The following is a 20,962-nucleotide window of genomic DNA, read 5'->3' on the forward strand; positions in this document are numbered from 1 at the left end:
CAGAACAAAATAGACCAAAACAGAGCAAAACAGAAGGTATACAGAACCAATCAGAACCTATCAGAACATCACAGAACCACCAATAAACATCATGAACTTCCAAAACTCAATCATTATCATCCAAAACACTCTCAAACCACTTCCAAACCAATCAATCATCTCATAAAATCAACCATTCAGCTCTCAAAAACAACAAAAATCAGCCAAAAAACAAGTCATTTCAACACTCAACAAGTTGCGTAAGCCAAAAGGAACTCTAGTACAGAGAAATAGAATAACCCTATATATGGGTCTCAAACCATACTCAACTAACTAAGGTGGCATACTAACTGAGCCACGAACTAGAGTAGATAAGGATAGCTGTCATCTAGCCATGGAGCTCGATATCTCAACATTATGGACGCAACCTCGGTTTGTTGTGGAATAACTGGTCCTTTGAGCTGAATGGATTCGAGGGTAACTTTTGCTGCGCTTTAGCTTCGTGTTGAGTTCCCACAATAGTGGCCACTCCCTCGTATTGGAGAGCTCTCCAAGCATGACCTCACTCAACGTCTCGGCATCTCTTGGGAGCCATGGAAGAAGCTTGATGGATTTGAGCAGCGCTTCTACATAGGTGTGGAGAGAGAGAGAGAGAGAGAGAGAGAGAGAGAGAGAGAGAGAGAGAGAGAGAGAGAGAGAGAGAGAGAGAGAGAGAGAGAGAGAGAGACTGATTGCACTAGAGCTTTATCGCGTTAACAGTAGAGAGACTTCTACACGGGTCATTGTGTTTTTGATGTGATGCTCTACCCCTGTTTATATAGTAATGGGGGGGAGGGTAAAGAGAGAACGCTTGCTTTTTAGCATTTTCAATGACATCATCGATGATAAAGAGAGAACACTTTCTTTTAGCATCTTCGATGACATCACTGATGACATCAGAGAGAGGGCTTCATTTTTGTAGCGCAAATATAAAAATTTACAAATATATGGGGGAGCACCACACATCGCGTCGTTGGACGGGAGTCACTCCAAGGCTCATGACCCCAAGGCAGTGACCAAGGTATAGACCTTGATATCTTGGCCTTGGCATACTTGGCAACAGGCTACGAAGGCTTTGTTGGCGCCATTGGCTGCGCACGAGAAGCTCCCACTAGCTTATAGGAAAATCTTCCCAGGAGGTTACCCATCCCGGCAATGTCGTCACCCAACTGCACTTAACTGCCAAGTGACTACCCAGTAGACTAGTTATTTTTATTGTTCTATACTACAAAAATAGTTTTAATAAGCTTGTCTTGGGAGGGTTTCCCAAGTCTTTCTTCCATTAACTGGCATGCAATCAATTTTTGGAATGTATGCACACATTGTTTATTAAAATAAACTAAGTAATGGGGACATTACAAGAAGCAAGAAGAATAAGTATGCTCTCAAGTTTGCACACCATAAGAGCGAGCTTATCTATTCACTTTGTAGCTTTTATACATGGGGTTTTGAGTTTTGGCTTCCACTAATTTAGGCATCTATATCTCCTATTTGGCTCTCATTCAGTCTTTCTCAATTTATACATACATATTTAGATTACACCAATATCATGAAAGAGAATGAAAACTAATACCCGCACCCTTGCCAAGTTGCAGGTCTTTCTTTTCACAAGAAAATATTACAATTTGCATGGGCACTACGTCCAACTCTCAAAATAATAATAGAATTAATTGTAAGATGTAGGGCATTGATTGGAAACTGTTATATACCTTGTGCCCATCACTTGATTTGCACTTTTCTTTACTTTGTCACCCTTTTATGCCTTTGCCAATCTCTACCTTGCCATTCTACCACCTTTCCATTTTATGGTTAACATTATTCCCTCCTAGTTGAGTGCTAGTCCCATGGCCCTCTTTGTCAGAGGTAGTATGCTTGAGCTCGAGGAATATTGGGACCCTCGTGGGATTTTCGTGAGGAGAGTGTTGGTTGTCCTTCTATCTTGATTTGGGTGTTTAGGTTCTAGGGAGATCATCGTGGAAATTGGACTATTTTTTACATTGGATATCAAGAAAGAAGTATCAATGGGAATTAGATGTAGCTCATCGCATCAAGGTCTTTTGGTGGAGGCCATTTGGGATCAAATGGCCATTTGACTAGGCTCTATGCAAATAGTTGCAAGTAGAATGAGTTCAAGTCAAGTGGCATCTCTAATTTGCAATTACATCCTAGCATTATTGGAAGTGTTGGTTCAATCTCCTTTTGCCTACATCTATTGCTTTTCAAGCACTCTTAGAGGTGCTTCATGTCCTCTAACTTGGCTACCCTTCCCAAGGTTATTTTTAAATGTCCTACTCTGAGGATGCATACTATGCAACAAATCATGCAATGGGTGTGATGGACATTGCAACTGCGGCAACTTCACTTTTCTATTCCAACAACAGTGCTTTCCAAACAAAATCGACCCTTGTATTTAACTCTCACGTCTTCACAATTTAGCTTAAAAACTCTCATATATTTCAAAAAGACTCCCCATTGTGTGCAAATGCAGCTCGTGAAATAGCAATATCATTGTTGCTCGATGAATATCCCTTGCATGCAAAGTATGCAAAATGGAGCATAATCCACCATTTTAGGGACCAAAAGTTGGAATATTATTAACATGTGACTCATTAACCATGGGATTTTCTACACCATCAATATGCATCATAGTCAAATCTATACCAACATGCTACTCAATTGGTTCATTATCCCCATTTGCAATTTCAACACAATGAGACACACTCCCATGAATCAATCCATTATAATGTTCACCATTTTGGTAGACAAATGATGAAACATTATTAACATGTTAGTGATCCATTAGTCACATGATTTTCCACATTCTTGCATTTCTTTCCATTGCAACTACTTGCTAATTGTAAAGCATTACTCAACTATCGTCCTCAGTTGAGTTGGTTCCTTATTGCTACTTGCAATCTCAACGTGAAAAGGCACATTCCCAACATCATGCATCCTTTGGCGACATCCCCTAATGGATCTATCAGACATAAAACCCCTATTTGGGAGTTAAATGTCAAAACATTATTAACACGTGACTCATTAACGATATGATTTTTTCTACATCCATGTCCTCTTGAACATTGTAAACCAAGCATTGATGCTAAAGTATTAGTCTAATCTATAACACGGCTAGTTCATAAAAAACATTTGGAATCTCTTGATGAAAAGGCACATTTTGAATATCCATATGAAGATCTATCATGATCTAAAACCCCTCTCTAAGCCGCCCCAAGCCTAGTAATCTATCTTTGTTTATACCTTGTGGAGAATCACATTGTATGTACCCAATACATTTTACTCAATCTAGCTTTGTTACATTAAAAGCATTGCACATGTTAGCACATTCAATGCATGCTTCACAAAAAAAAAAGCATATACTATCATTAAAAAGCATTGGCCCAAGCACTTTTAAATATGTGAGACAATAGGAGCTTATGAGTTTCATCTTCAACAAGTCTTCCTCTTTGGTTGCGACCATTCATCTGACGACTCAATTGTTACTAACATTCATTTGCAATTACAAGAATGACAGTTGACAACCCCTTTGGGTGGCAGATCACAAGTTTATGGTCCTCTCCAAGCCCCCAAAATGATGCCCATGTATCATTCCCTAGCAAATTCATTAACCTGCTTGTCTCAGAAATAATTCCAAAAATGCCTTGACTTCACCACCCAGATCAGTTGAGACTTCCTAAAGAACACTCTGGGTGTGCTTTGTCTCACACACAATACCATACAAACCTTTGGCATGTTCATGTAACTCTGCTGAGTATATGGTAAGTGCATGATCAACATGTGTACATAAACCCATCTGCAATTCCATCAACTCATTCATCTTGGTCTCAAGATATTTAAAGTTTTGTCTTTCTTTGAACTTGAAGTAGTCTTCATGTTTCTTTGGAACCTTAGAGTTCTTATACATTTAGCAATATGTGTCCCTTGTCCCCTTGCAACTTCTTTCATTTTTTGCACATTCATTCTCTTAGAGCCCATGTTTTGGTTGCAACAAAATATATAAATGATTATCTCCAAAAATATATATACATCATGTTAATTCAAGCACAATTAAAACAACTATCTTGTATACCCATGTGAATGGATCTAAGCTGGCAAGTACCGAAGAGATGATGTCGTGGTTGTTTTGTTTAATTCAACTAAATCTATAGCATTCAATGGAGTTGAAAGCACTATGTCAGGAATATCTCCCATGCCTTCGCTTCATCCATGACTACACGAAACCTTCAAGAGAATATAAGAGTCCCAATAAATAAATCTCAAAGCTATTCAAGATATAAGAAATAAACACATTTACAACTACAAACCCTGAATTGAAGGTATCCTCATCTCAAAGACAAAAGAGTAGTCACGTATGAGCACATGCGTGCATGACCATGCCTGAGCACATGTGTACATGGTGCTCCCCAAAAAGGCCGTTGACTTCATCATAATTGTCTTTGTGAAACTATTTATTTTTATATAACATTTTTCCATTGTAATATTTTATGATCCTTGCAAAAGAAATGAGCATGAATGACACAACAACATATAATTCGACAATGCAGTGGTAAAGTTTAAGAATATGACTTTATAACAACAAATGCAACTACAAACCTTGACTTCACCTTTCAAGTGTGACATTATTTATCCACTTAAAAACCTTGCAACATTCCTTTTTTGTCTCATTGGATTACAATAAAATACATTATCCATTGTATCCATCATAATTAACTGATGAGTGCTATTGTGTAGGTTCCTTAGTTAAAAGGAACAACTAAGTATTTAGCATGCCAATTTTCAATGAGAAAAACTTTCTAAAATTAAAAATTTGTATATGAAATAACTTCAAGGCCAGGTCACAACAGTAGCAATAGAGAGAGAGAGAGAGAGAGAGAGAGAGAGAGAGAGAGAGAGAGAGAGAGAGAGAGAGAGAGAGAGAGAGAGAGAGAGAGAGAGAGAGAGAGAGAGAGAGAGAGAGAGAGAGAGAGAGAGAGAGAGGGAGGGTGTGTGTGTGTGTGGAAAAAAGGGACTACTAATATATTTTTAAAATGGTTTTATAATTTGTAAGACATAGACAATATATTTCAAAATGGTGATTTTCATTAAATCACTATATGAATTCAAGGATGAGTCAATTCACCTAGGTTAACATTGCTAAAGACCTATTATGATAAACATTCAAAGAAGCAAGTTGCACATCAATGGCAATGTTCTTCGGTGCAAGGGAATGAGCCTACACAACTATTCATTTGGGTGAATATTGCTAATAACCCATCAAGTTAAACCTTTAAAGAAGTAAGTTGCACATCAAGAGCAATGTTCTCCAATGCAACTAAGCTCTCACCATTAAGTGCCACTTCTTTCTCTAGTGTCACCAACAATTTACACTTATGGCCAAATGAATGACCACCAGGTACTTGTGCTTTTACCTTTGACATCCTATGATTTCCTCAGGTCCCGGGCTTGTAAATTTATTTTAACCCCCAGTTACACCTCACAGTGCAACATTCACTTATCCATGTGATAAAAAATTAATCCGCATGTTAAGTGGGGTTTCAAAAATACATGTCCTCATGACATCCCTCCCCCTTAAAATCCTTGCAATCATCCTCGATTGCACTGCCAGATGCATCAAAAGCAAAATGGTGGACTAGAATTTCTATAAGGCATAATAGTTAACGTAACATTGTGCACTATTGCTCAACTATTCCATATGCCCAACACATACTGAAAATTACCAGCCAATGATAACATAATATAAGACTCATAAATAATCTCAAAAAACATTACCAGATTATCATGTGACATGCCTATTTCCTATGAGCTCAACTCATTTGGCAAAACCAAATCATAACATAGCATAATCAAGCATAAACCATGGCTAAAATATCAATGGCAACATAACATATACTGTTGTCCATGGAACCAGATGAACCATTGAAAACTGAGCATAATCTGATCATAAATTGATCACTTGTGGATCTAAGAACTGATGACAAACTGTTGCAAATGTGACCCCGAACTGATCACTAACTCATTGCAAAATTGACTAGCAATCAATGCAAAAATTGATCCCAAAAATGACCATAAACGGTTCTTAAGCTAATAAAAATTTGATCTCAAACTGATTAAAATTTTTGTCTCAAAATCGAGGCAAAATTCATGTCAAATTGATCATAAGCTAATGCAAAAATATAGTTCTAGTGCTCGGGTGAAACTCATACTCATCTACATACATCTCATAGTGAGTAGTATACTAAGTAGTGACCTCATGGCAAACATACTGTCAATGCTGTACCTTGGATGCATGCTGAATACATTCGAGATTCACTATATACGAGAGTTGTTCATAACTGGAGGAGTGGAAGTCCTACCTCCCCCTTGAGGACCCTTGATCATACAATACTTCGGACCCTTGACCTGTTGAACCTGACGGAGTTCGAACTAAAGTTGGCTCTAACTGAAAGGCATGTAGGTAAAGCTGCAACAACTGAGGATGGTCTGCCAAGTCATCCTCTTCCATCCATTTGATAGGACCTATACTGTTAATAAGGTCTTTCAGCTTCTCTTCTTAATCATCTGAAGATCTAGCACATGGTCACCAATATTTCTAGATGTGTTCATATATGTCTCCCATATAACCCTTGATTTATTCTAACTCGTTTTGTATCGTTACTCCATCAACAGGGTTCCCTTCATATTTCTCTTCTAATATTCTCTTGATTCTCTGTAGACGGTCACCAATCTTCTCACTAAGAGAAATCCTCGAGGGGATCACTCGTGAATATATGTATATATAACGCGAGTTCAAAATAAGGGGTTTTTAAAACACCATTTTTATACATTTTTTACATACAGAAGGGTGTCATATAAAGGGGTTACTTACAGATTTAATAGAAAAGGGTTGGGTTTTATTCAAGAAAAATTCACAGATTAGGATATTTATAAATAGGCCATGAACGCACGTTATATAGAGGATATATATATAGTGAACCCCTCGAGGAGAAATCAAAGCTTTTTTATGTTGAAATAGTGTCTTCACTTGGTTTTCAATCCCATCTAAGCTATGAATGATCCTCAAGAAGCCAAGAGAACTATGATACCCTCTAACATGCTTGAGCGTACAATTAACTATCTTCTTTCTTATGACCTCTTTCATTTTGTGTATATTCAATTGCACAATAGGAGTAGAACATACAACATTTGTCATAGTTACATTCTTGTTTGTTGTTGAAGCCTCCATACTACACAAAATGCATACGTTAACCTTGAGGGTCGTATAAACTATTCTCAAAATTTACAAATAGTGAAAACTCCCAGATGGCATTGGATTAGTCTTCTAATGTATTAAATATAATATTGGCAAAGTTCTAAAGTCTTAAGGGGCTAGATTTCCAAGTGATTTTCTAAGCGAATCTCTAAAGCATCTCACTTTGCTCATATAATGAAAGTTTTTAACATTGTATTTACATCAAATGACATTTTTTTAATCATCCTAAACATTATATGATCACACCTACACGTATTGAGCTAAAAGAAGGCTATCAAGTACTCAATAAAAGTCCTCTTGGGACACACACACACACACACACACACACACACACACACAACTAAACTAAACTAACAATCGAAGCTAAACTAATACACTAACCAAACCAGCTAACAACCTACCTAACTTTCTCTCTCTAACTAACAAATACACTCTCTCTCTTTTCAACAAAACTAATAGCTAATAATAAACAACTAAATAAAACTAACAATCTAAGCTAAACTAATAAACTAACCAAACCAGCTAACTAACTAACCTACCTAACCTTCTCTCTCTAGCTAACAAATACTCTCTCTCTCCCTCTCTCTTTCCAACTAACCTACCTAACTAACTAACGAACCAACCTTCTCTCTCTCTCTCTCTCTCTCTCTCTCTCTCTCTCTCTCTCTCTCTCTCTCTCTCTCTCTCTCTCTCTCTCTCTCTCTCCAAAAAAACTAAAAACTAATCATAAACAATCAAATAAAACTAACATTTCAAGCTAAACGAATAAACTAACCAAACCAACTAACTAGCTAACCTCTCTCTCTCTAACAAAACTAATAACTAATAAAAGACTAAACTAAACTAACAATCCAAGCTCAACCAATCCACCCAACTAACTAACTAATTAATATAAACTAAATCAACAAAACGAACTAATAACTAAAATTACAACCCATACGGAAAGAGAGAGAGATCACCAACTTGGACAATAGTCATAAAAAACTCTCTAAAAGAGTGACCCTTGCAAATAAAACTTGTCTGCTTATAAACATGTAATCAAAACATAAACAAAGAATAACATAATAAATTAAACTATACCAAGCAAACTAAAAAGGTGACCAATACCTAAACCAAACTACAAACCAACTAACATAAACAAAACTAACAAATATTCTCTCTCTCTCTCTCTTTAACAACTAACAACTAAACTAAACTAACCCTACAAATACCATATTAGAGAATTTGGGAATCTCGCAAGTCCCACTTTCAATAAGGGGTAAAGATTTGGTTGTGTGGCTATATCTTAACCCATACTTCAAAGTGGGACTCAGAAAGGCAACCTATATACTAATTAGGGTAGACTCCACTTTCAAATAAGGGGACAAGGTTTGATCATATAGCCAAATATTAACTATATTGGGAATTCCCAAACTATATGAGAATTCTCAAATTTTCTAATATAGTGTTTAAACCAATTAATAACAAAAATAAAAAGTGTGTTGAAGGATCGAATTAAAAAGGCACTCTCACAAAGCACAAATAACACAATTGCAAGCAACCACAACCATTGAATTTGTCTCTCTGTGTGATAAATAGCGTTCCTCCTTCCAAAGTCTTTTGTTGTTTGACTAGTTCAACTTACCTTGGTATCCCACCTTGACACTGGATCAAAAGCATCAGTGTCTTCACACCATGATTTAATAATTTCTTTTTGAACTTAGAATTCTTAAGGAAAGAAAGATTTAACTTTTCTTGGCACAATCAGTCAGTAAGCCGATAGACACCCACACTGGAAATGGTTTAAGAAACCACATTCTTTGCACATACCAAAATTGGATGAAGGATGGAACAACCAAGTACTACTAGTGGACAAGTAGAACCTATCTAAATGAGCAATCCTCCACAAAGTGTCTATATGTTTGTTCCTCCAAGAAAATTTCAACAATAGTGATGTTACTATCTAATGATGTTGCATCAACTAAATCATGCACTAAATAAAGTTTCTCCCATGCTTGGAATTCATCATAATATCTAGACTCTTGGCTCATGGGATCTGTTTAAGGAGGGAGTACCATGTTCTAGATACCCACAAAGATTACAAAATGACTGATATTTATCTTTCAAATACCTTCCCACACTTGAGCTTGCAACAAGGAAGAGACATTTGGGGCATACACTGAAATTATATAAACTCTCACTTTGCCATAACATATATTAATTACTATGAAATCCCCCTAACTACAATTAGGGTTGGGTTAAGGTCACTTCGGCATATTACCATTGTCCCCCTTGAGCCTCTCCCAGGCCACATCCACAAACACTTGGAAACCTTTAAGACAAAAAGTTGGATCTCCCCACATTATATCTCCTGAAGAGCCATCTTTCTCTTCTTGATCAACTCTATAACTTGAAGCCTCTTGGACTTTGCCTCAAGGCATCTAGCATTCCAAGACACAATTTCAAGCTTGCACATGAGAGGTTTTAAGTGTCAAAATCCAACTCTCTCAATAGCACATATACATTGACAAATGTCTAATTGCACCTAGCTTGCTTTTTGAGCAAACTAGAACCTCTAGCCTTAAATTTGTTACCTTTTTTTTGTTGCTTCTCAGAGGCATTTTGAGCAAGCACCATATTTTCTATCCTGAGGAGGCTTACAATACTTTACCATTCTCATATGCCTCAAATAGGAAATCAAGAGGACGCTTCCCTTGCATACATGTAGGTGTGAATAGTGAGTTGCATGTGCAATAGGTTTCCCTCAAGAACACACGGTTCACACCAATTTTCACATTTCCCTCCAAAAAAATAGAGTTTGATTCTGGTAGAGATCATTAAGGGCCATTAGGATTATGGTGCAATGGATGGGAGGAAAAGAAAGAGGATGAGATAAAGAAGGGATTATTGATGGCCAAGTAGATTAGAAAAATCAAAAAACTATCAATTCTTCCAATCTTGTTGGAACATGTAAAAGTAAAGAAATGCATGTTTTCTTTATAAGGACAAAGGAAAAGTAGCACTAAGATGTAGGTTTTATTTTCAAGTAAGTTTGGGAATGCATCATGGTCCTATTTAATTTTGATATTAATGTATGCCATCACCTCTTTTACCAAATACACCAAATTTCTTGATGATGATTTCTTACATAGCATGCAAATGAGATTATTAGGTCCATGGAAATGAAAACAAACAATGATCGAGAAGCTCTCTAAAGTAGGTGAGGTCAAATTTATGAATAAATGAGATTATATCATTTTGGCAAAAGTTTCATGGGAGGTTGCATGATTGAAAGGTCTTTTATTGAAAAGCTATCTTTGAATTTCTTGGAGATCCTAAAGATAAAATATTAACATGTTAGCCCTTGATGATCTCAAGGGCCTGGAAATAAGGTTGCCTAGTCAAAAGTTTTTCTATCTAGTTTAGCCCATGATGGGGAAGTAACGTCCTAGAAATGTCCTTGGTACTCTTAAAGATTGGAGAACATGACACATCATTGCACTTTTTCTTTATGATTTTTATGCACTAGAAGCTATGGATGGCATCATGTATTTATCAATGATGCAAGCTTTTGGTTCTTGTAGACCATACAATGCACCGCGTTCATGGCTCACATGCTCACATCTTATATGATACCTAAAATTGAGTTATATAGACCAACAATAATGTGATTTATACTTGCACTATATTATTAAATTAGTGATTTCTTTCTATCATACTATCCCAAAACATATTTGTTTGACCATTAAGTGTGCTCACATGTGTGGACATACATGCATTTACATATATTTAAACATGCATATGTATGTTGTATATTCTTACTCACACATCTTTGAGATTTAAAAAAATGAATGATGACATTTTATTTGTAACTTCTTTTCTATTTCCCATCAAGTGATAGCATTTTAGAAAATATTAAAAGGTATAAATATTGAAATTTAAATAGCACTACGAGATGGGATGTTAGACGACATTGAAAGAGATTCCCCCAAAATTGTATAAAATTTCATTGAAGTTCACAAGACCATTTTGATAATATTTGTTTTCCTACTCTTGAAAGTGAAATATTTCATGGAAGGCCCTTTTGAAAGTAGAACCTTCTCTAGAATGAAGCACACCCCTTCTTTCCCAAACCTAGTTTATCAATGATTATGAAGTAAAAACTCTACAAGTGCAATTGTTTATACCCTTCTCAAGACATGGTTATATTCCTCAAGGAAATAAAGTTAAGTTAATATTAGTCTACTTTACTTCATTATCGATAGTAGTCCATTTTTCCAATTATGTCAATGTCTATTTGCATTACACATATTCTTTTTTAGGATAACTTTCACATTTTAATCTTGAAGTCTTTAACTGGTCCCCTTTATACAAGACAATAATGGTGTTTCTTCGCTCATTTTGATGGATTTTGTTAAGCTACATAGCATACTCTTCTTAACCAACATCACAATAATGAATAGTGTATATCTAGATAACATTGGTAAACCAAACATTTACAACAAAGACATCTAGATGTTGTATTATGAGATAGTTGGAAATGATTTTAGCATTAAAATAAACATGTCACAAATCATTTGAGAGTTTCATTGTAACAAGTATGCCAAATGCTCACTCTAATGAAATACATATATTAATAGATGTATGTTGCATACTCCATTGGAATGAAGTCTAATGCTCGGGAATAGACAACATACATTGAATTCACACTTATGTTGAAAGCTCTACCTTGGAAGTGCAACTTTATCTTTACCCTTTATTTTAAAACAAAATGCAAACCTTATTGAATCCCCCAATACATACTTAAGTTTGAGGTTCATGAACATACAAGACACTCAAAACATATAATAACTAATGATTACTCTTTAGACTTCATGAGGATAATCATTCATAGTGAAATGATATGTTTTGGAATTTGTGCTTATATTAAGTTTTGCAGAGAGATAAGAAGGACTCATAATTTCTAGAACTCAAAAAAGTATTAAGTGTTTGAAGCTTGGAATGTGCATACTTTGCTCACTTGCGAAATATTGTAAGTTTCCATAAGAGGAATGTGCATCACACCCACAATGATCAAACCAAATCCTTAATCTTTCCTAATAATGTTGAAGGTAAGCCATATCTTCCTCTATGCCCATTATTCCCTTCCACATGATTTTCACCGCTTCATTTGCAAGTTCTCATATCCATTAGATGATGAAGCTAACATCATTTCTTTGAATGAGGAGATGCATATGATTTTAAGAAATATTTAACTGTATCTGGATCCTAAACTAATTGTGTTAAATTACATTTTCTTGAATGAACAAGGGTGACGTCTCAAGATATACATACATACATACACGTGCGTGTGTTTGTGCGTGCGTGCGTGCATGCATGCGTGCGTGCGTGTGTGTGTGGGTGTGTGTGTGTGTGTGTGTGATGGTTTTTGACTTTTGGGTTAGATATCCAATACTTTGTCTTACCATTACAGACTTGGAATTAAAATGGCATGGCTTAAGGTTTAAAGTGAAGTCCACAAATACAAAACTAATTAATTGAATTATGTTTCACACATTAACTATATTTGTATAATGATGTTTTTATAGAGCTCAACAAAAATACTACATTTTTATAATAAAATAGGATAAGAGGTAGTAATTGCCAAAGTTAAATTCTATGATGTTATGGGTGTAGCTACTATTATATAATTGAGGTAAAAGGATATCTTTACATATTTTTGAGAGAAATTCAATTTATAATATTCAACTTCTATAAAAGCCTTTTTGTGTTTTTCTTGAAATATTGAATATTATAATTCATCAAGAACTGTGTGTACCCTATTATCGACTTTGTAGCTCATTGATAAGGCTAGTTGATGGTCTAGTATTTGTAGATGGTCGTTCTGATAGTGTAGGACTGATCAGACTAAGATTTGGACTTTTTACCTGCTTGTAGCTATATAATTTTGCTACAATTATGAATATTACAAGATTAATGGCACTCAAAATTGCTAAGAGAAAAAATAAAAGATCAGCACGACACCTATTTAGATTGTTGACTATCCATGGCCTTCTTCCATCTCTTGATGAAATGTTGTTCACTATGGTTAAAATTAGACTATTGATGAAGCTCCCAACACCATTTGCACTTAAATACAATGCCATCCCAAGACTACGCATGCTATCTGGCACCTGCAATTGTCACTTTTCATGTCACAATAATGTATGTTGTGAACAAGATTTTAACAAGTAACATGAAAAAAACATATTATTTTCTTATGCCTCATGTTAGGAGCAAGCTCACAACCACTCCTTTTGTTTGATTGAGACCAACATTTAATGCAAATTATACCATGTCTAGTATGTATTTATGCATCTAACATTCTAACCATTCTTTGAGACAATGGACTACAAAGATCGAGCCATGTGACATGTCCAAATGCATGCGAAAGGCAAGGCAATGCTCATAATGATTCTATATAGTTGAAAGATGGAATTTTTAATATCTCCTAATGTTGTAACATGCACAATCGAATTAGTTTGCTATATTGTCATTTTTAATCTTTGGGTCCCTAATTTACAAATGTTAACTTTGGGATGTGATCAACTTTTAGACTTGCAAATTTCTAGGTTTCAAACTTTGAATTGATCATGGTCCTACTTCTCAAGTAATGATTGTTTAATGTGATCTTTTGATCTTAGAGCAAAAAAAGGTATTGCAAGCCATTGCAAGCTAGAAGTTATCTTTAGGTTTTGCAAGATATGATATGCACTTAATGTAGAATACAAACATGGTTGGGGTCAAGTTTGAGGTGATTTGCATGATTGAGATTTACTTTATGAAGATCTTATTTTTTGCAATAGGTGTTTCATCGAAAGCTATTGGTGTTTGGGCATGTATTGCAATAGTATACTAGTTGGTCTACAACATGAAAAAGGTATTGTGAAATCTTGCCTTCTAGTTTTGTACTACTTTCATTATGCCATTTTCTATGTTTGCTTTTCAAATTGTGATATTTTAGCCCATTAAGTAGAGATTCCTTTACCTTTCAAGAATGGCCAATCAATTCACATCAATGAATATTGTGGCTTTTAAGTACAAAAATGTACGTTGATTTTGAAAATGTGTGCTCTTTGAAATAAATATTACCTGGTCATAGAAGAACTCTTGTTGTCCAACTAAAGTGAATACATCCGCAATGCCCAAGAGAAAGAATTGAGGAGCAAGCCAAAATGCAGACAAGGGAATAGTCGTGGTAGGAGAATCAAGCAAGCCATGGTTCTTAGCTACTCGTAATCTTCTCTTTTCAATTAAAGCTGCAACCACCATGCACAAGATGGAGAAGAAAAGTCCCACACCTATTCTTTGTAGCATGCTAATGCCCCTTTCATTGCGTGTGAACCTTCGAGCAAGGGGTACAAGAACCTTGTCGTAGATAGGTAATAGGAGAAGCACAGTTATGGTCATTAAAGCTTGTAGAGATGCAGCAGGGACCTTGAAGTTGCCTAACCTTGTGTCCATGGTGCCTCCTTGTTTCACAAAGAGAGTGGAGGACTGCACAAACACCACCCCATATGCAAAAGTGGTCAACCATATGGGCATTACCCTCATCACTAGCTTTACCTCCTCCACTTGTGTCACTGTGCATAGTTTCCAAGGAGAATCATTTACACCCAATGGTACTGCTGCTTTGTCCAAAAACCTACAAAAATGGAAAATGAAAAAATTAGGTACATTCTTTTGTGTTATTTTATAAAAACATGCCCATTTTCTTATTTGATGTATATTGCTTTGTACTAGTCATCTTTTAAGGAAAGCCTAATAAGTGTCATGGTATGAAGTTTCCCCACATATGCGTGTGTGTGCGTGCGTGCGTGCGTGCGTGCGTGCGTGCGTGCGCGCGCGCACGTGCGTGTGTGTGTGTGTGTGTGGGTGTGTGTGTGTGTGTGTGTGTGTGTGTGTGTGTGTGTGTGTGTGTGTGTGTGTGTGTGTGTGTGTGTGTGTGTGTGTGTGTGTGTGTGTGTGTGTGTGTGTGTGTGTGTGTGTGTGTGTGTGTGTGTGTGTGTGTGTGTGTGTGTGTGTGTGTGTGTGTGTGTGTGTGGTAACTAGCATAAAAACTAATTACAACTTTCTAATTTAGCTACCTTTAACAAGAGAATTTGCCAATACAACTAGGCACATACATTTGTGTTTTTGCTTTGGCATATGTGAGATTAGACCTTGCATGAAAATTGAAACCTATTCAAACAAATAATGTTTCTTGCCATGCTATGATGGTCTTTCAAGCTCTAACTTCCAAATTAAATTGACCATTCTGAGTTCCAACTTGCAACTTTGGAATGACTAGTAATCTTCCAACTTCTAATTGTGCTATCTTTTCACTTTAAAGTCAAGTCAAGTCAAGTTAATACTCCTCTTTTAACTTCTTCTAGACACATGTGTGATAGCTACCAGTTTCTTTGCCTTTAGTTGTAACTTACTTGAGCTTTTCTGTGTGCAAAAGTTGCCTACTTGGAGCTGGCACAGATGGATCTCTGTACACCTCATGTAGCAAAGTCTTATCATCAGGGACATGTGCATGCCAATTACGAAGAGAAGCAATGAGTACTTGAGCTATCTGAGTGAGGGGGCTTCCTCCTGGAAGTTTGTGGCGATAAAAAGGAGTGCCAATAAAGAAGATAATAGCAGCAACCCCCATAACTACCATGGGTATCCCAAAACCCAAACCCCAGCTAACATTGTTGTCAATGTACACAAGTACTGTTACTGCAAAGAGGCCTCCCACACAAAGAAAGAAATACCACCAATTGAAGAAAGAACTTTTTGCTTTTCTCTCAACTGGATCTTCATCATCAAATTGATCTGCCCCAAATGCTTCAAGGCAAGGTTTAATGCCTCCTGTACCTAATGAGATTAGGTAAAGAGAGAAGAAAAAGAAAGTCACTCGAGAAGAAGGAACAGGCGGACAATTTGCAGATTTGATCATGGCAAGAGTACATGAGGGCGGTTTGAGAGATTTGATTGTCGCTGAGAGTGTCAAGAAGAGCAAACCCTACAAGCACATATTTTGATGAAAGTTAGTGAGCAATCTAGTTTTGTTTGCATTAAAACACTATTTTCATGTGGAAACTTTCTTTGAGGATATTAGGAGCTATATGTCATGTATATTGTAACACATAGAGGTAATCCTAAAAGAAGTAGGTGGTTTGCAAACTTGCATTAGTGAGATAGTGCAACTAGTACTAGCTTCATTTTTAAGACGGATTTTGACATCTTTTTGGCACACTAAAATATCTCCTTAATTCTTGCACTTTATGAAGAGATGACATTTTCTACAATTCAAGGTACTAAATATGAATGCTTATACATGTTGGTCATGCAAGTATATTCCATCTTGAACATGGGTGTTGAATATCACCCTAGTATTGGTACAACATTGAAAACTTGTGTAAAAATACAGAAAAACATCCAAGAAATTTACCACAAAATACACCACGCTTACGACGGCAATTGTCCAATATCTTCCCCAATATGCATCAGCGAGGAAGCCTCCCACTATAGGAACCACCAAGGTTACACCTGCCCAATTAGTTGTGTTCTTGATAGCAGTTGCTAACCCCTCATGAAGAACCGTTGTCAAGTAGACAATAAGATTGGAAAGAACCCCGTAGTAGGCAATTCTCTCTGCCAACTCAACTCCTGTCACATCAATGGTGACAATGGCATGTTTTAAATTGGACTTTGCTTACACTTGAATTAGCTTGATTAGAAAAGATTAAGAAGGAGGAATGTGTGAGTATGCATATTCTAGCATGGTAACAAAAGCATATGCTATTTTCTTCTAAGACACCCATAAATATGAATGATCAAAGCCCCCCGCCCAGTATGAGTAATGACATGTAAGAAGATGTGAGGTGTTTTGGATGTGAAAAACATGGTGGATGTTGAGAAAAAGCAGTGGTACCGATGACAAATGAGGATGCCTTCCAGCGACCGGTGCGAGACTTGAGGATGGGCCGCCCCTTCATGTCGACGGAGCCATCCTGGGTTTGGTTGGTGGGATCGATGGGGGACGGGAGGAGGGCGATGCCAGATGAGGAGGACCGGCGCCCGGGTGCAATGGCGGCGGGCTCATCGAGGTCGATGCGGAAGGCGTGTTGTTTCTTCATCGCATGCAGGGCGGCGGCGTTGAGCCTGCACAGTACGCGAGCATCAGGCAGAACAACACGCAAGGCGTGCTTCCATGTGGGTTCTCCACGAATAGGCTAACTTGATCGATCGACGAGGTTACTAGAGGATCTCCGAGAGCAATTCAAGAGTAAGCATTGATGGAGAGGAAGGTGACGGTGTTAAGACAGACAGGATAGAGAGGGGTGGGAAGGGTTGATTAATGGAGTAAGAAATTTGATGGAGATTGAAGGGGTGCTTCCGTAAGGTCTGTAGGAGTAAGGATGGATGGAGGGCGGGGAAGGTGAGTGTGTGAGGAGAGGGTGGCGGCGGGGAGCAGAATGACAATGGGCCTGCCCGGAGTTCAAGCCTCTCTCATGGGCACCCAGTCTCTCTCTCTCTCTTTCATATGTATATAATCCTATCTATGATATATGGTGCTTGGAAGACATGACTGTGTGGTGGTATATACTGAGAAGACTAGGGCAGATCGGGGTAGTCAAATGAGCCAATCGCTGGTAGGATGCAAGAAGAATATGTTCTGTGACTGAGCTGAGACGCCCACTTTGGCATCTGTGAGAGAGAGAGAGAGAGAGAGAGAGAGAGAGAGAGAGAGAGAGAGAGAGAGAATCCACTGAAGGACAGCTTTGCAGCTCAGATTGCCATGGCTGCATCAAAGGAAAAGACCCAGAAGAATAGTACTTACAAAACTAGTGCTCTCTCTCTCTCTCTCTCTCTCTCTCTCTCTCTCTCTCTCTCACAGAGATCGTGTTGCATCAAAAGAGAGACATCCCACAACCTTGTACCTCCGTATATCGTGCCAGCCCTGTTCAACGTTGATTGATGAGACCACTGTTGAATTCGATCAGTCAAGCAAGGCAGCATCAGTCAAGCTCCCCCGCCATCATCATGGCGTCCATTAAGTACGCGCAGGCCTCACACCCAAACAAGAAAAAGCTTGCCTGCCACCATCGCCAGCTGGCCTTTTGACCTCAGTGGCGTATCAATGGAGGATCAAAAGGACCTCCTCCAAAGGGGGGTTTAAATCCTTTACTCAACCAATCAATCCAAAAGGGCCCCAAACACAACAGTGAAGAAGGGATGATCCACAGGTACAGATTCATCTTATCATCATCATCGCCATCATCATCATGTCATCCTCATCATCTCAGCTTGAATTCTGCTCTAATGGAGAATCATTCAGTTCTGATCTGAGGAAGTACTACTTCCGGCTCTTCTACTTCCTCTCCTTTCAGAGGATCTGAGTAGTACTGCACTCTCTCCTTTCGTTCATTGAGTTCATTATCATCATCATCATCATCATCTTCTTCTTCTTCTTCTTCTTCTTCTTCTGAGCAGATGTATGCTTCTTCCCCTCTTCAGCTATCTACTCACTATGCCCCAACCATATCTATAACCCTTCAATACCTTTCATTGTACTTCATTTACCCCAATCAGATCAATGCCCGTGACTCTCTATCACTCACATGTGTCTCTTTGTCCTATATGCCTTTGAGGGGCTAAAAGGCTGGTAATAACTCCGCTCCCTCTCTCTCTTTTGTGGTAATGAGTAATCATATTAATCACATGAGAAATACAAGAGCATCTCTCTCTCTCTCTCTCTCTCTCTCTCTCTCTCTCTCTCTCTACCCATGATATTTAATCACATGAGAAACACAAGACTGACACACACACACACACACACTCTCTCTCTCTCTCTCTCTCTCGACAAATCAGCCCCCAATGGATGGTCAATCCCGCGACCCAATTGCGTGTTTTGCTTTGCCCCAAAGTCTTGAAGTGAGGGGAGCTCTTTGGCTTTGCTCCAAAGTCTTAAGTGAGTCTCACTCTCCTTTCGTTGGTGGAAAGGGAAAAGAAAGCTCTTCCTTTCAAACAAATGAGAAAGTGAAAGAGGACAACTCCACTTTTAGCCTTGCCAACATAAAGTGGAAAGGGGGTCGCCCAACCTTTCAGCATTTTCACATGTTCCTAACATGCTTAGCCTAAGTCCTTGCATATGATACTCCCACCCTTTCCAAATTTCCAATTTGCCTTTCCCTCACGCCTTTCATTTAGGATTTGCTCAACAAGCTTGAGTTGCACCTTCCTACTGAGGCCATTGCCAAGTTTAAACTACTTAGAAGATCTTGTGTTCTTTTGTCTCGTAGCACGTGCTCTCACGATGTCATGATTGCCATTTTCACGATGAGGAGTGGAAAATGGCAATAATGAATGAAGGTCAATTAGTGAACTATTCGTGCCATTAGAATGGGCCTACAAGGATAATGCCACAACAGAATGAGAAAGGTCAAGGAAAGGGGACTTCGTGATGATTACAATACCATCTTCTCAATAGTCAACTAAGTAAAATTTTCAAAACTTGTGAATGCATGTGCACACTCACTCATTCCCCCCCCCACCAAGTATTCCATCGAAACAGTACTCCATGGTGTTTGAACTCTTTCCTCTTCGTAGAAAGACAATTACTTTGACCACTTAGGCTAGTTGAGTTTGGACCTCATTATGCACACGTGCACACATGTGTGGACACACACACACATGCGCGCGCACGCACGCACACACATATGTATATTCAAAACTTCTAGCTAGCTATAAACTTAGATTACTAAAACTTGTAGGGAATTTCATAAGCAAACATTTTAGGAAAACAATCAATCACAATCATGCAATTGCATACTATCAATTTTCACAAAAATATTGGAATATAATGGCCTCTAGTTCATAAGGTAAAGGTAAGACAAGTGAACTCTGGTTCATAAGGTAAAGGTAAGACAAGTGAAAGCTTGCTTGAAGAGGTAAATGAATGACTACTTTTGCTAAAGTAGACGATACCACTTACTAATCCAGTGTGATCTATTGCATCTCTTGCCCCTCTTTCTTAAATATAAGGAGGCTTCCAAAGCAAACAACTCAAGCCACTTGCAATAAGCCAAATGGGTTGTTTAACTTCTCTTAAATACAAAGAATAGATAGTGACTACCCACTTTTACTTTGATTAACTAGCTTGTTCCAAAACTTATATTACAAAATCACTCTTTTGTTATTGTAATAATGCACCAAAGAGAACTCTTGATTCCTATAAGTGTAAATAAGATCTAGAGTTATGAAATAGTGCAAATTTGTTATCATTGTATGAGGGGTGCTTATGGACTTTGAAAAGGGTATAGGAATAGACTTAATCTTACTCAATTGATATAAAATTTTACAAAAATGGTTTCACATCCAGTGGTGGCTAATTGACAATCTACTTTTTGTTTTGAATGTCTTATAAATAATGCTTGGTAATTGGAGATTTAAAATCATAAGCCTACCTAGACCTTGGAATACAAGCTAAGCATTGAGTGACTAAGTGATATTCTCCTTGGTTGTTTTCTTTTAAAATGTCTTGTAAATCATGCTTAGTAGGTGTGATAAAGTATTATGAGCTTACACATTAGAATAACAACCAAATACTAGCATAGCACTTTCAAAATATTGGACCCACTATTTACCTTATTCTTTTTCAATGAACACCCTTTCATTCGGATT

At 37.6% G+C, this 20,962-nt stretch overlaps 1 protein-coding gene across 1 annotated transcript; it reads right to left on the reverse strand.

Annotated features, from left to right (window-relative positions):
* Positions 1-6,120: 6,120 nt before the first annotated feature.
* On the reverse strand, positions 6,121-19,011 carry LOC148009697 (protein NRT1/ PTR FAMILY 8.1-like). Its single transcript, XM_087673172.1, has 5 exons — positions 17,211-19,011; positions 16,728-16,945; positions 15,727-16,298; positions 14,396-14,948; positions 6,121-13,437 (listed from the first exon to the last, which is right to left on the reverse strand). The coding sequence occupies exons 1-5, from the start codon at positions 17,413-17,415 to the stop codon at positions 13,087-13,089; spliced, it is 1,899 nt and encodes a 632-aa protein (XP_087529298.1). The 5' UTR covers positions 17,416-19,011; the 3' UTR covers positions 6,121-13,086.
* Between the last annotated feature and the right edge of the window lie 1,951 nt (positions 19,012-20,962).

This window comes from Lygodium microphyllum, chromosome 30 (assembly GCF_053477565.2).
Source record: "Lygodium microphyllum isolate KBCC chromosome 30, Lygodium_microphyllum_v1.1.10, whole genome shotgun sequence".
Classification (NCBI taxonomy): Eukaryota; Viridiplantae; Streptophyta; class Polypodiopsida; order Schizaeales; family Lygodiaceae; genus Lygodium; species Lygodium microphyllum.

What these genes read in the sequence shown, in the direction of transcription:
- LOC148009697 (XM_087673172.1), bottom strand. Translation starts at nt 17,415, where the DNA reads ATGAAGAAACAACACGCCTTCCGCATCGACCTCGATGAGCCCGCCGCC. An exon ending in GGCATCCTCATTTGTCATCG is followed by an intron (nt 16,946 to 17,210) that starts GTACCACTGCTT and finishes TTGATGTGACAG; the next exon opens with GAGTTGAGTTGGCAGAGAGA. An exon ending in TTGCACACAGAAAAGCTCAA is followed by an intron (nt 14,949 to 15,726) that starts GTAAGTTACAAC and finishes CCATTTTTGTAG; the next exon opens with GTTTTTGGACAAAGCAGCAG.